At 45.5% G+C, this 16,663-nt stretch overlaps 1 protein-coding gene across 2 annotated transcripts in view; it reads right to left on the reverse strand.

Moving 5' to 3' along the window:
• The window catches only part of ATP10B (ATPase phospholipid transporting 10B (putative)), a 360,931-nt gene that overhangs the window by 55,539 nt on the left and 288,729 nt on the right, over positions 1–16,663 (reverse strand). For both annotated transcript variants that reach the window (XM_073802772.1, XM_073802773.1), the window contains 4 exons: positions 14,847–14,978; positions 11,300–11,427; positions 9,237–9,489; positions 7,921–8,156 (listed from right to left, as the gene is read on the reverse strand). In XM_073802772.1, coding sequence (XP_073658873.1) covers positions 7,921–8,156; positions 9,237–9,489; positions 11,300–11,427; positions 14,847–14,978 — 749 coding nt within the window. The remainder of the gene's footprint in view (positions 1–7,920; positions 8,157–9,236; positions 9,490–11,299; positions 11,428–14,846; positions 14,979–16,663) is intronic.

Raw genomic sequence — 16,663 nt, forward strand, 5'->3', positions numbered from 1 at the left:
CTATAGATATAGCCCGCTCCCTCTCTGACTGGGGAGTGTTCTGCATGGAAGGCTGGGAGAAGAAGGCCAAGCTCCATTCCATTACTCTCCTCTCAGTTTTAGTGACGGCTCACTCATGGTCACACTGGTGACTATCACTAATTGGGTGCAGCAGATTGTTGCCATGGGAACCCACAGAGCCAGCGGTGGAAATGAACAGGAACCCTGGTGCATAGGCCTGGAAGCAAACTCTGTGGCTTGGTTCCTCCCATGTCTCTATCTCCTCGATCGCCTCTCTCCGACCTGTGCCTCTTATTCCAGCCATTCCTTGGAACCCCAAGTCTCCATTTGCTTGTGCAGAATGTCTCCCCTAAAACAACATGCACTCTCCCCACTAGATGGTCTCTTCTCTTTGCTCTGGTTAACCTTTAAAATTTTGTCTCAAATTCAGCTCTGATGCTAACCCTTCCAGGAAGCCCCCTGATGCCTAGTTTGATGTAGGTGCACCTCTCCTGGGCTCCTATAGCACCTCTGCACCCATACACCCCAGCACTGAGAGCAGTGTCCTGTAGGCACTGGGGTTCTTGCCCCTTCACTGGGCTGTAAGTGCCTGAAATCAGGAACAATGCCCCATTAGACTTTACTCCCCCAGTGTCTAGAACAGTACTTGCTATATTATTTAGTATTTGTTGACCGACCGACAATAAATGAAAAGCTATTCTAAAGAAATGTAGACACTGAGAATACAAAGACTTGGAAGAAGGGGAGGAGGCAGACCCTTCTATTTGCTTTGGTGGGTGTCTGAACTCGTACAACCACTTGAGAAGTATCAATCAAAAATTTAAAAATGCACACAATCTCAATTTAGCAGTTATGCTCTAAGAATACCATAGAAAAACTTACATACATGTATAAACGTGATGGCTCGACCATCCAACAAATTCTAACAGCCATTAAAAATGGGATGAAGTGGCTCTCTATTGAATATCTGTCAATTTGTCTACATATATGAAATATTCCCCAAGATTCATTAGGTTAAAAAAAAGTCCAAAGTCCAAAACAGTGTGTATGCTATGCTTCTGTTTGTGGGAAAGGATGTGTTTGTGTGTACACCCCACTTGCCTGCTTCTATATAGATACGGCACCTCTGGCAAAGACACAGAAATATACAAATAATGGTTGTCTCTGAGGTGGTGGGGAATAGAGGAGGGAGGGAGGCTTACTCTCTTCATTTGCCCTTTGGTTCCTTTTGAATACTTAGCCACGTGGTTGTGTTGCTATTGTCGAAACAAACTTTCCCAGTTGTTGGGGAGATGAAGGCTGAAGTATTATTTAGGGCAGTCATGTTTTTGCCCTTGATGAGGTTGTGGCCTTGATGATATTGAGTTTGGTTCAAGAACGGGGAGAGCTCAATATTAGTAAATATTTGCTTAAATAGAAGCATGTGGATTACTAAGGTAAGCTTTTCCCAAATGGGACAGAAGCCCCAGGGAAAAAAACTCAATGGCCTAGCAAGAAGAGAGTTTCCCACAGCATCCATTCATGATAAAAACCCTTACCAAAGTGGGTATAGCGGGATCATATCTCAGCATAATAAAATCTATTTATGACAAACCCACAGCCAACATAATACTCAACAGAGAAAGCCTTCCTGCTAAAATCTGGAATGAGACAAGGAGGCCCACTCTCACCACTTCTATTCAACATAGTATTGGGAGTCCTAGCCACAGCAGTTAGACAAGAAAAATAAAAGATATCCAATGTGGAAGGGAAGAGGTAAAATTGTCATTATATGCAGATGACATGATATTATACATAGAAAACCCTAAAGATTCCACACAAAAACTACTAAAACTGATAAATGATTTCAGCAAGGTAGCAGGATACAAGTTTAACATATAGAAACCTGTTGCATTTCTTTACACTAACAATGAAATATCAGAAAGAGAAAGTAAAAAAAAATTCCTTTTAAAATTGCATCAAAAAAGCCCAAAACCAAAACCAAACTTAGGAATAAACCTGACCAAGGAGCTGAAAGACTTATCTGCTGAGAACTAATAAACAATGATAAAGGAAGCTGAAGATGATACAAAGAAATGGAAAGATATTCCATGTTCTTGGATTTGAAGAATTAATATTGTTAAAATGGCCATACTACTCAAAACAATCTATAGATTTAATGTGATCCCTATCAAATTATCCATGACATTTTTCACAGAACTGGAACAAAGAATCCTAAAAGTTTTTTGGAGCCACAAAAGACCCAGAATTGCCAAAGCAATTCTGGGGAAAACCAGCAAAACTGGAGGCATAACCCTCCCAGACTTCAGACAATACTACAAAGCTACTGTAATCAAAACAACATGATATTGGCACAATAACAGACATATGGATCAATGGAACAGTAGAGTGAGCCCAGAAATAAACTCACACACCTATGGCCAATTAATCTTTGACAAAGGAGGCAAGAATATACAATGGAGAAAAGACAGTCTCTTCAGCAAGTGGTGTTGGGAAAGCTGTAATGTAAATGTAAATCAATGAAGTTAGAACACACCCTCAAACCATACACAAAAAATAAACTCAAAATGCCTTAAAGACTTAAATATAAGACATGACACCATAAAATTCCTAGAAGAGAATATAGGCAAAACATTCTCTGACATAAATCGTACCAATGTTTTCTTAAGTCAGTCTCCCAAGGCAAAAGAAATAAAAGCAAAAATAAGCAAATGGGACCTAATCAAACTTATAAGCTTTTGCACAGCAAAGGAGACCATAAACAAAATGAAAAGACAACCTACGGAATGGGAGAGAATATTTGCAAATGATGTGACCAACAGGAGCTTAATTTCCAAAATATACAAAAACTCATACAACTCAACAACAAAAAAACAAACAACCCAATCTAAAAATGGGCAGAAGACCTAAAGAGACATTTCTCCAAAGAAGACATACAGATGGCCAATAGGCACATGAAAAGATGCTCAACATTGCTACTTATTAGAAAAATGCAAATCACAACTATAATGAGGTGTCACCTCACACTGGTCAGAATGGCCATCATCAAAAGTCTACAAATAACAAATGCTGGAGAGGGTGTGGAGAAAAGGGAACCCTCTTATACTGTTGGTGGGAATGTAAATTGGTGCAACCACTATGGAAAACAGTGTGGAGGCCCCTTAAAAAACTAAAAATAGAGTTGCCATATGATCCAGCAATCTCACTCCTGGGCATATATCCGGAGAAAACTCTAATTCAAAAAGATATATACAGGGGCTTCCCTGGTGGTGCAGTGGTTGAGAGTCCGCCTGCTGATACAGGGGACACGGGTTTGTGCCCCGGTCCGGGAGGATCCCACATGCTGCGGAGCGGCTGGACCCATGAGCCATGGCCGCTGAGCCTGTGCATCTGGAGCCTGTGCTCCGCAATGGGAGAGACCACAGCAGTGAGAGGCCCGCGTACCACAAAACAAAACAAAACAAAAAGATATATTCGGCCCAGTGTTCATAGCAGCACTATTTACAATACCCAAGACATGGAAGTAACCTAAATGCCCATCGACAGATGAGTGGATAAAGAAGGTGTGTGTGTATGTGTATGTGTGTGTGTGTGTGTGTGTGTGTGTGTGTGTGTGTGTCTAAGTCAGCCATTAAAAAGAATGAAATAATGCCATTTGCAGCAACATGGATGAACCTTGAGATTATCATACTAAGTGAAGTAAGTCTGACAGAGAAAGATAAATACCACATGCTATCACTTATATGTGGATCTAAAATATGATACAAATGAACTTACTTATGAAACAGAAACAGACTCATGGATATAGAACACAAACTTATGGTTACCAAAGGGAAAGGGGGTGGGTAGGGATAAGTTAGGAGTTTGGGATTAGCAGATAGAAACTACTATACTTAAAACAGATAAACAACAAGGTCCTACTGTATAGCACTGGGAACTGTATTCAATATCCTGTAATTAGCCATAATGGAAAAGTATATGAAAAAGAATATGTCTGTATCTATCTATCTATCTGAATCACTTTGCTATACACCACAAACTAATACAATATTGTAAATCAACTATAGTTCAATAAAAAAAAAAAAGAAAAAAGAAAGAAGTATCCCAGATCTTGTAAGACCAGTTCCGTGAAAAGGGTCACCACAGCTGTGTGCCCCTATTTGGGACCCTGGGAGCTAAGGGAAGCAAAGCTGAGACAGGCTTCCTCCATTTCTTGCCCTGTGTGGTCACATGACTTACTAAAAGATTTTGCGTGCTTGACTAGTTAAATCAGGACTCTTACCTAACCTTGCCGTGGGAGTTTGTGCACGTGGGCTGTCCCTGTCAACCCGGAGCAGACTATAAGTATGGCACAAATATCTTCCCAAGAATGAAAGGAAGACCAAGTTTCAAGAAAGGAGGCAGAGGGCCAAAGACACCACCTTTACTTCCCTCTATTGCATTCTTTCTAGACAGGTGGGAGGGGTCGTGCCCACAGAAGGGAGAGGTGGTGGGGTTTGGAGCCTAAACGGCCCTGATGCAAACTTTATGATTAGGAAAGCAGTCTTTGGTCTGATGACTCAAAAATATTTTTCCAAGTGGCATGTCTAAACAAAGACTCTCTACTCCAATCTTGTCTGCTTACAGACCAGGGGGGAAAAGGCATTTCACTTTCCCTCCGGCAGGACTATTAAATGCTGGCTCAGAACTCACCACTTTCCTAAGAATATTACCCCACCCTAAAGCCACAGATTTTAGAGCAGCCAATTAGACAACAATAACAGATGCTTCCTTGATCTGTGTAGTAAAAGAAAAAAGCCAGCTTTTGTTGTAGTGGTTGTTATTGTTCATTTTATTTTTGGTTCAGAGCAATGGGCTTCTTTGGAATGGGGTTGGGTGCTCCGCCATGACCTGGCATCCCTGGGGCTTCAGAGGCAAGTTCTGGCTGAGTTTACAAAGGAAAGGTAAAGCACTGGTTTTGCCAAGACATTACCCAACGAGGTTGGTTGCCAGACGGGCGGGTACAAGAGGAGCAACACAGAAAGCCTGCCAAGCGGGGGTGAGTGGGAGCCAGGAGCCAGGGCACCCCCCCGGGGCTGCCACGGACGTTCTCCATGGACTCACTCAAGGGTCTGCCACTCAGACACAGAGAGTGTCTGAGTGGTTAGTGTCAGAGCCCTTTAAGGCAACATACATCACCCGCTTTAGCGAATGCCTCCCAGGCTGTACAAGGCGCCCGTCTGAGCCAAATGAAGACCATTTTCCAGTGGAGTGATGGTATGCTTAGAGCGTTTCTCAATCTTGGTTGCTCACTGGAATCATCAGAAATAGAAACATGAATGCTCAGGCCTCACCCTAGACCAAATATCCCAGAATCTCAGGGGAGAGAGCTTGACATTGTGTTTTATGAAAACTCCCATTTCCCCTCCCTGTCATCAGTTATGTGAACATTTGTCCAAGGCAGACGGCTTTCCTTTAGAAAAGTCATTTAAAACTTCTATTAGTTATCCATCTGTCTAGAACACATGAGCTTTAAGAATTAAATCCTCAAAATCAACTCACGAGGCATAACAATAATCCCTTTTCAAGGTGAGAACATCGAGGCTTCCAGCTCAGTGAGTTGACCAAAGTCACGGAGCTAATACACGGTGGAGCAAAGATGAGAACCTGGGACATTTGCCCCAAATGTGCTGAATTCATAGCTGGCAGCGACCTTGCTGGTCAGCACAAGCATCATGGTATTTGACTTTTAGGACAGCCAGTCAGAGTTGTAAGCAACGTATTTTCAGGTGATGAAACAGGGAAAGAGAGAGGTTTAACATGTTGCATAAGGCCACCCTGCAAGCCTCAGCAGAGTTGAAACCAGAGCCTGTGTTTCCTGACCCTTGGCCCAGTGCCCTCCCTAACACATAGCCAGGATGCTGACCCCACTGACCCCAGATTTTCAGCCTGACTTGTAGAACAGCATAGTTAGCAGCTCATAAAGAGAACACATCACCATCCTGTCTTGCTCAGGCAACAAGAGTCGGGTCTTACTCTATGTGTCCATTTCCTTATTGATCCTAAATGCATTTAGTTAGAACTGGACTTGGAATGTGCCAGCCAGGGCAGAACAATGACATCCAGGATCTGGAGGCAGCTCATAAGTTAACGTGTCCCTTTCACTGACCATCAGCTAAGGGCCCCGAATGAAAGTTATACTGACTGACTCAGGGCTGCAACTTTTCTGGGCTGCTGAGATTTGTCCGGCTGGGCAATGCATCTGTGTATCCCAAATGAGACGTACACAGGAAAGCTTCCTTTTTACCCCCGTGTCCTGGGGGAGACATTCTCAGACACACGGGATGCCCACGGTATCTAGAACTGGAAGATGCCAAAAGACACTGGTAGTGCAAGACTTACTACCTGTGCCCAATGAGAATTCACTGAATTCATTGTCCAAATATTTAGGTAAAGAACTGAGGGGAAGGGCATTCCATTCAGAAGGGACAGAATTAAATTAAAGAAGGAAAGACTTGACAATATGCATGTCCTGTTGTTACTTCATTTGGGAAAATCAAAAAGAAAAATAAAACCTAAAATCTTCTAAAAGGATCCTTCTTCTTGTAGTTTTATAAGCATTACATGTCTTAACACACTGTTATTGTTTTCTCCTTGCTACTATTGCATTTCTGTGCACGATAATAACATAAGAGAGTTAAATTTGTACTTACTTAAAGTTAGATAAACACAACCCAGAACATACAGTCTCACAGCGTTTCTTGTCACAGTCAGAAAACAGAGTCCTGGATAATGAATACTAGGTAGCAATGTGGAAAAGGCTCTTGATATCATGTCAGATGAAAAAAACCCAGCAGCTATAATTTATGTGTACTATGACTGCAAAAATGTTAAAATATGTAGTTTGTGTGTGTGCACGTGTGTGTGTGTATTAGTGGGGGAAATAAAAGACTGGAAGGAAATTCACCAAAATGATCATTTTGAAAATCTAATGTTCTAATAATGGGATAATAGCACTTTCAGTCCCTCTGTATGTGTGTCTTGTTCAAGATACCTGGGGCTCCCTGAGGCCTTTTCTGTAAGTGCAGAAGACTCTGGATGATGTGTTCCCCAGAGGAAGAGCCTGGTGCAGAGGAAAGTGTGATGAGATGGGAGTCAGAGGCCCTGGTTCTGGCCTTGACTTTTTGGGCATGCTGTGTCATCTTGGGGAAGGAACTCAGTTTCTTCACCTGCTGCCTGGACGTCTAGTGGTAACTATCCCAATGGATCAAATGTGAGGGGCCAGATGCAGAAAGCCCCAAAGTTGCAAAGTTGAACATCCTAGGGGCCTGGCAGTTAGCCTAAGGGAGTGACGTGGACTGAGTAAATTTGACAGAGATGTTCTTTGCATCATAACAATTTAAGACTCTTTATCACAATAAATACCTTCTCCCATTTTTCTTGAAACCTAAGCCTTACGGGCTCATCTTTTGTTTTTCCACTTTATAGAAACGTGGACATGTCAGATATTTCTTTTTCCTCTTAACTGTATTTTGGAAAAAATGCATAATGAACATGCTGCTGGGCCTCACTCAGCTCAGGGATGAGGATACAGAGAGAGGGGGTGAGGGACAGTGATGGACTGAGGACGGCACGCCCAGGCTGAGCACCGACTTCTTCATTCAAACCACTTACTGCCACAGGGAAATGCCGGCTTAGTGGGGACACTTTTTTCAATTCCATTTAGAAATCTCCCAATTTCTAAACATTGAACATTTGAAATTAACAAGAATCGTACGTGCCCCAAAAAACCTGTGTAGATTACATACAAGACCAAGAGCTGCCATTCTGAGAGCTCTTCAGGGTTTATACACCCTTTTCTCTTTCATACCCCAGAGCCCTCCCCCTTCTCTCCCCGAGACAGGCCACCAGCAATTCAAAAAGGAAAAGGCAGGGACTTACTATGGAGCTGCTGAAGGCCACAGGGGGCTGTGAGATTTCACAGCGCCCCCTGGACCTTTGTCGCCAGTGGCCCTGGATGCGTGCCCGGGCACTCTGGCTCCTCAGAGGCTGGGACCCTCCTTGGCCCCTTATTGTTGCTGGTCCCTGGTCCCTGCGGGCTGGGAAGGACAAGCACCGGTATTGGGTCCACTCTTCACTGTCTGAGTCCAGCTCCTCTGGGGTCTCTAGTCGCTTAGCTGCAGGAAAGGAACCCCGTTATTGCGCCAGTCACACCTTGGCCAGATCATGGTTGGGGAGATGCCAGACTTTGGGGGTGGAGCTAAGAGTAGGCAGCTGGCTACCTCAGCTGGTGAAAGAGGGGTGCAACTAAGTTGCACAGGTTCAAATCCTGGCTCTCCCACCTCCTAGCTATGTGACTTCGCGCTTCGCATAACCCATGCCTCTCTTTCCTCAATTAGGGGTTATAAAAAAGTACCTAACTCACAGGGTTGTTTTGAAGACTTAATGATATAAAAGTGATTAGCATACTCTAAGGACTGGTAGCGGTAGCTGTATTATTATTAAGAAGAGATTAGAAGCTCCATGTAAATGGTTACCACTGTGGCAAAGGGGATTGGACCGCCTTTAATGGATATTAAACATCCATTAAACATCTTTTCTCTTTCTCCATCCCTCCCACTCAAAAGAATGAATGCTGCTCTTGTGAGTTTCTTCTCCTAGTTAGAAAGTGTGTGTGTGTGTGTGTGTGTGTGTTGTCGGGGGAGGGAGCTGAGGGGATCAGTCAGCTCTGTCGGCCACCTTCAGTCTGTGCAAGATGACAGTCCAGGCATTTTATAGCCACATCCCCTAAGGCAAAGCCTTGCGTCAGTGAACATCTAAGAGATCAGTTAGTACGGAGGGCGCTTCCTGGATGTATCACATCTCACCATGTGCCTACACCTGGGCCTGTCCTGTCAGGTAAGGGGACGTGAGAAATTCTTAAACTTTGGCTACATGACTGGCACATAATTTGGACACTTCCCCAGTGCATTCCTGACAGATAAAAATCCTGTGTGTAAATGGCACCAAAGATCAACCGACTGGAGGGCTACCACACAGGAGATCACTGATAGCCTTTGTGAACAAATGAAAGTTTACAAGTGATAAGAACAGCATTGATCTTTGACAAGGAAGCCACAGGGATGCAGGAAGCTACTTCCCACAGAGCCACCCAGCCTCTGCTGGGAGCCAGGATAATGGTTTTTATCATCATTCTCTCAGGAGAGCAGGGGCAATTCCTTTAGAAGAGGGGTGGGAGCCCCTGGAAGCCCTCGTACCATTTTCTTGGTGAGAATACTCGTGGCCCATGATGGTACAACGCCTGAACACCATCTTGTTCTCGGTCAGCGTCCCCGTCTTGTCAGAGAAGATGTACTGGATCTGGCCCAAGTCCTCAGTGATGTTGAGGGCTCGACACTGAATGGACAAATAGGTCTCTTCATCGTACAGGTCAAGGTCATTGTGCAGGAAGAAGACTTGCCCGAGCTTCACCAGCTCGATGGACACGTACAGGGAGATTGGGATCAGTATCTGTGGGGAGATCAATTCCCATCGTATCAGAAAACGGGCCGGTCCCCCATCTCAGAACCTTCACTGGGTGATGGGAGTAGCAAAGGGATTTCATGGAAAGCTCAGGTCAGCTCACATGTGGACTTTCTCTGAGAAGTTAAAGATTAATGACCTCATGCCTCCCTTGGCATTCTTAGGGTCATCTGAAAAAGAGATACACCTTCTTCAACCAGAGATATCCAGTACGGGGTAGGCACTCACCATTGCTTGTTTAATGACTGAGCCAGGAGGAGGTAAGGAGCTCTAGCTACCTCTGAAGGATAGTTAACTTACAATGTTGTGTTGGGTTCAGGTATGCAGCAAAGTGACTTAGTTTTATGTATATAATATACATATATATATTCTTTTCCATTGTCGTTTATTACAAGGTTTTGAATACGCTACACAGTAGATTCTTGTTGTTTATCTATTTTATATATAGTAGTGTGTATCAGCTAATCCCAAACTGCTAATTTCTCTCTCTCCCCCCCTTTTCCCTTTGGTGACCATAAGTTTGTTTCCTATTCAGACTCATGGTTGACCACTGCCCACTGATCCAATACCTAGTACCTATCAGGTGCTTTAGGTGTCACATGCCGTTCTAGGTCCCGCAAATGGCAGTGAGCAGAACAAAACCTCACATTCTAGTAAACAAACAAAGAAATAGATACTGGGTAGCGGTAAGTCTCATGAAAAAGTGTAAAGAAAAGTGAAAAGGGTGAAGGCTGGGAGGGAGTGGGTCATAAGCCATGACCTTTGCGCAGAGACTTGAAGAAATGAGGGTGTGAGCGTGAGGTTATCTGTGGGAGGAGGAGGGTTCCGGGCAGCGCATGGGTGGCTGGGTGCTTGCAGGGTGGGCGTGAGAGTCAGCAGGCCTGTGTGTGAGTGTGCAGGAAACAGCTTGGAGACGTGGTCCAGAAAGGAGTCAGGGTCCAGATCACCTAGGACCTTGTTGGTTGCAGTCAGAACTTCAGTTTTCACGTTGAGTGGATGTGAAACCACCAGAGGGTTCAGTGCAGAGGACAGCATGACCCCACTCACATTTTAAAAGGATTACTGTGCCCAATGAATGAACGAACTAATGAATGAAAAAGGATCATCAGTAAGAGGACAGTGAAACACCCTCAAATACTGTAGGGACCCAAACATAGATGCGGTTTTGTTAAAACAAAACTACAACCTGCCTTATCTTTTCATAGACTGTGATTACTTATAGAGCCTGAGGATTTTTTTAATCTGTCTCTTTATACTTCACTGCAGGTGTTTACCTACAGTCGTTGCCTTTCTTACGTCCCTCGTAGGTGCTCTATGTTTTTGTTTTTTTCCTCCTATATAGTGCCAGTTCTCTTTTTCCATCTCAAACTTTCAAATGAGAAAACACTAACCTGTGGTTTCTTTCTCTCAGTGTTTGGGGTCTGAAAGTTCTCTGTAGTTCTCTGTGCTGCATTGTCTTTTGTTGTTCCCAGGTCACTAGGGTTTACCTGTTTAGGTCTGGCAGAGGGACAGGCACACGTGGATCACTGCTATAATCTTACTTTTAAATGGAAAATGCTGATAACTATTTTCCTCTGCTATTATCTGAGGCCAAGGTCCCCTCCACAAGGCAGGGCTGGTCCTGGCATAATCCCAGTTGTGAATACTTTCAAAGACCCATAAGAAAGCGATAAACATTTCCCCATCTCAGTCCAGTTAGTTCTTTCACGGGGCCAGCGCTGATTTTTCTTTAGTTTGCAAAGTTGTGCAGATATTGGCCACGGGTCTTCTGGGTCCCAAGTTACAGAGGGCCTCCTACCTGGAGCAGAATGATCATGGTGAGGAACATGTAGAAGCCTCCAAGGGCAAGGGGAAGGAAGTTGCCCTCGGCATCTGGCACATCAAAGGGAGGGTGTTCTGCAAAGGTTCCATTCCAGAGGCTGTGACCTAAGAGGAGGCAAAGCCAGGCATGAGGCAAAATCTCCCATTAATCCTAAATGGGTCACTTACATCAGCCCTTCCCTGATCTATTGCCAGAAGTGAGCGTGCTTTGGAGGAACCCATCCTTTTTCTATATAACATAGGTGTGTGTGTGTGTGTGTGTGTGTGTGTGTGTGTGTGTGTGTGTGTGTGTATTAATTTAGCTCTAAAGTGGTCCATCATATATACTACATTTCAATCTCTCAATAGGCATTAGGTCTGTCCTCCCAGAGGAGACTAGCATGGGGATTACTTACATTTTGTGGAAGTCCTGTTATTCAGGGGTTGGAAAGCAAGAAAGGGGCATGAGTTTTTTTTTTTTCAGTTGTGTGGTAGAAAGTACATGGCTGGGAAGTCTTCACAGACCTGTATCCTAGTCCCTCTTTCTCTCCCATGCACACACCCATCCACCCATCCATCCATCCAATCAATCATCCAATTACCCATCCACCCGTCCACCCGTCCATGCATCCATCTATCCAACCGTCCGTCCGTCCATCTATATCTCTGTTCACTCACTCCTCCCTGCCTCCTTCCTTTCCCTCCCTTTATCCAAAATTTTTTAATTCAAGAAGGAGTCGGTCCTACTTCTTGTCTTTGAGGAGTTCCCGACCAAGTCAGGGAGTTCGATGGAAAGATACAAATCCCACCTAGCATGAGGGGTGCCAGATCCTGGAACACTACGAGAGCCCATAGTGACAGCACCAGATGCAGACCGAACCCTCTGTTTCCTTAACTGCAAATGGGGATAACAACACCCATCAAGTGAGGATTGATAAGTGCACCTCGCACCAAGCTCTCTGAATCTCAGCATCCTCATCTCTCGATTAGTAATAATACCTTCTCCACGGGGTTGTTGTGAGAACAGGATAACCTAATGTGTATGATGCTCTTGGCCCCAGGGCAGGGACTATAGAGAATAAAAGGCATAGGGGTTCCTACCCTGCCCCTAAGATACTTCTTTGCACAGGAGGTTGGGTCACATACCATCAGATACAGCAGAAGAAAGGAGACTTACAGACGTGAGGTTAAGGGCCAAATGTAAGGCACAGAGTAAGGGTTACTACAGACCGTGAAAGAAGTCAGAGCAGGCTGCATGGAGGAGGAGGCCTGGAGGGGTTCTGAAGCCCAGGTGGGTACTGGGTGATCAGAAAAGCCTGGGGAGGACATTCTGGGCAAATAAAAAAGAAACACCATCTTCACACAATTAAAGCAAACATGTGATAAATGACCCTGAATGGTGCTCATTCGAGAGCTTTCACCTCCCGCGGGAGCTGTGTTTGATACGGTGCCAGCAGCGGCCTGTGTTATTCTCAGGCAGAATAGAATCCTGCCCCTCCCAATTACTTTCTCCACGTATTTATTATCTTGGGCAATCTACCAAGCTGCTTCTGGTTGGCCTGTACCTCATCTAACTCTGTGACCTTTTAATCATTCACTTCCTTTCCCTGGAGACGCAGTGAGATGATCTCCAATGTCCTTTCCAGGTCTGACGTTCCCTGAAAAACCTGTCCCGAAGCAGAGCTGACAGTTCTCCAGAATTTCCGGGGACACAGGGATGGCCCACAAAACGAACAGCTGGTTTTCTGGTTTGCCTGCTTCCGTCCCATGTGGGTGCTGCCCTTCCAGCCACGAGCCCCTCACATGGAGTGCCACTAGACACACCTGGGAAGCATATTCATTCAAAACTCCAGGCCACGCACAAGATTGAATCCCACTGTCTTCACTGTGGTGACATAGAAAATCTCTGTGGGCCTAGGAAGATCTTAAGCTTTGGACACTGTCTTTCTTTAATCTTTTTAAATTTTGTCCACACCTCATGTCTTGCAGGATCTCAGTTCCCCTGCCAGGGATTGAACCCGGGCCACAGCCGTTACAGCACTGAATCCTAACCTCTAGGCCACCAGGGGGCTCCCTGGACACTGTCTTTTAAAAACAGTGATGGGTGCGATTTCTGACAAAAGTAAAGCGCAAACGCTATAGCTGCTCACTGGCGTGGGGATGGCAGGGGGTTCTGGACTCAGCATACGAGTTCTCCCTTTTGATCCTCCCTGCTTCTTTTTGGGGTCTCCTTTAGGGTCCTGAGACCCATCCTTACTGTTAAGCCATAGAGGGGGAGAGTGGGTAGGAGTGAGGGCCCCTCTTCCCCTACCCTCCGAGGATCTACTGAAATGGCTCCGATCACTCGTGTCTACACCTCCCACAGCTGTCTACACCTGGCCGTCGTAGAACCTGGCCACGGCCCATTTCTAATCAGGTCTCCATCCTTGGCCTTGCTCTTGGCACACCAAGTGGCCGAACGCTCCTCTGCATAACATGGCTCTCCTTCCTGCCGCTGTGCTTTGCTTGTGCTGCCCCTGGGGTCAAGTGACCTCTCTTTCCTTTCACAGCTGCCTGCCCCATCCTGTTCCTGTCCCCGCCCTCCTCTGGTGAACACCTGCTGCATCTGGGAATCAGCTCCAGCGAGACTTTCTTCCTTGATGCTCCCATAATCCCGGTCGTGGGCTGAATAATGGCCCCCTAAGGTGTCCACGCCCTCATCCCTGGGCCCTGTGAATGTGCTACCTTAGATGGCAAAAGGGACTTTGCAGATGTGATTTAGTTAAGGATCTTGAGATAGGAAAGAAGAGCCTGGATTATCCAGGTGGGCCCAATGATGGAACTACAAGTGCCCTTATAAAAGGGAGGCAGAGGGCCACACTCCCACAGACAAGGAGAAGGAAGTGTGAGTGGAAATTGGAGTAATGCGCTTTGAAAATGAAAGAAGATGCTTCAAAGGGAGAAACACAGGCAGACGGTAGAAACTGAAGACAAGGGACTGATTCTCCCCCTGGAATCTGCAGCCCTGAGGACACCTTGGTCTCAATCCAGCGAAGCCGACTTTGGACTTCTGAACCCTACAGCTATAACAGAATCAACTAGCATTGTTTTAAACCACTTAATTTGTGTTGACTTTTGACAGTGGCACTAGGAAACGAGCACAGTACCTGGTACCGCCCTCACTGAGTGGGACAGATGGTGTTACTGATTCTGTTCTCAGGTTGGACTTCCTCCTACTAGACTATGAGGACCTTCCTGCTCTTTGAGGACCGGTCCTGTGACTGATTCATCTCGTTACCCTTTCATGACAAGGGGGTGCCTGGGTTCAGGAAGTATTTCTTGGACAGATACATGATAGATGCTCTTCCTAAGATTTAGAGTACATACTACTTTCAGGAGAATGTCGTCTGCGTTTGTACTTAATTGGCACCCTGTTAAAATACGGAGTAGGCTTTCTTTGAGGCTTTTCTTTCTTTAGATGAGGAAACTGAGGCTCCGAGTTGCAGCAACTCGCCCAGAGAAACAGAAGATGATTGTGGGGTTGTCCTTTCCAGAACATTCCATACCTACAGCCCCAGTGAGGCACATGAGGAAGAGGATCCCGATGCAGAAGAAGATGTCTGTGTTCATGCGCCGCTCGATCTTGCTGCGTTTGTACCGCGGGCCGCTGTTGTTCAGCATGGCTTTTGTCTCATGGCCTTTGAGAGAAAATGAGATCGTCAGTCCTTGGCCCCTGTTTGCCTCTGGCTCTTCTCCCATGAGATTTCGATACAAGAGAAGCTTCATTCTCTAACCTGAATCTGTCCTGCTGCAGGGAGGTTCTGGGAACGGCCGGAGAGACCTCACACAACTTGTCGGCAGGTTTTTACTGAACATCCCCTACCTGCCAGACACTGGTGGGCATGGACAGAGCTACTGTGCACAGGCTGTGCCCTTGCACAACTCGAGGGGTAGCCCTCATTTTGTAGCTGTCATAGATTTGTAAGCCCATTAGGACATATTTGTAGCAAATGACAGTAAGCTGTCTTGAGGAAGGGCCATCTTTTTCTAATTTGCGCAGAGGTGCTGTTATGGGCTCAGTGGTGGGATACAGTGGTGAGAAAGATGATTCACAATCTGGTGAAAATATACAGGGAAATAAGTAAATAAGGTAATTACAGTTAGCCATAAGTCCCATGAAGTAAACAATAAATAAAGGGCTAATAAATAAGAGATGGTGTGTGGTCAGGGAAGGCTTCTCAGAGGAGGTGACATTTGAGAGAGACCTGAAGGGAGAGAGAAGAGTTGCGAGAAAAGGGTTTTAGGCTGGGGAACAGTATGTGCCAAGGCCCTGTGGCAGGACTGTACTTGAGGCCAGTAATTATCATGCTTGCTTCTTTGCCTAAGGTGTTGTCGTGCTCGTGCAAGAGTGGTAGTGGCTAAAGGTCTCCACCCCAGCATTAACTCTGGGCAGCTACTCTCCCACCCTGGAGTTCTGCATAAAGTTCTGTTTAAAGAAAAGACAGTAAAATTTTAAAACTACTGAGCTAATTCAGGCACCCACCGCCCTTTTTTTTCCAATTACAGAAATTCAGGACCAAAACGTAGAAGGGACCTGCTCCAAACAAAAGAATAAATTGACACCAGAGCCACATGGAGAACCCAGGATTCTGACTCCCAGTCTATTTCTCCTTCCAGTAACTCCTGGAACCCAAACCACCCAGCTAAGAGTTGAGAGTCAAACTGAGCCTTTGTCTTTAGAACAGAGCCTCCCCTTTGGGGCTGCCAAATTGTATTCACCACGCAGTACCCCTCAGCAGTCAAATTAAAAGAGACCCGTCACACATTTTCTGTGCAAAATTAGAGAAAACCAATACATCAGCTCCAGCAGTGTGTGGTTTAATGCTACTTAGCTGGTGGCCTCGTGGATTTAAAGCAGCAACAAAACTGTAGGCGTGAGCATGCTAGGCTTATTAAATTAGACTCAAGTTGCTGCAGCTGTGCAGGGGCTGACACAGCTGTGGTTCCTGCGTGCCCCAGGCTCACCCCATAAAAGGGGTCCTCGGACCACCCCCTTCACCCACCTGCTTCCTCACTTCCTAAGATCCCCCTGTTCTTTTGGCAAAATTTGGGCTCAAGGGGGAGGCAGTATGGTGTAGTGGATAGAATGTGGGCTCTAGTGTCCGACAGAGCTTGGCTCTGCAGGTACCTGACCTTGGGTTATAGGGAATTAATCTCAGGAGACATGTGACCTTGGGGGAATTAACCCTTTTGTAACTCAACCCCTCATCTGCAAAATGAGATATAATCCTTGCGTGTTTTGGGGTGGGGGAGTGAACTGATATACACAAAGTACCTAAATTAGTTTCCAGTACACAGTTAGGGGCTCAATAAATGTTTGCTG

Source organism: Tursiops truncatus, chromosome 3 (genome assembly GCF_011762595.2).
Source record: "Tursiops truncatus isolate mTurTru1 chromosome 3, mTurTru1.mat.Y, whole genome shotgun sequence".
Taxonomy (NCBI): domain Eukaryota; kingdom Metazoa; phylum Chordata; class Mammalia; order Artiodactyla; family Delphinidae; genus Tursiops; species Tursiops truncatus.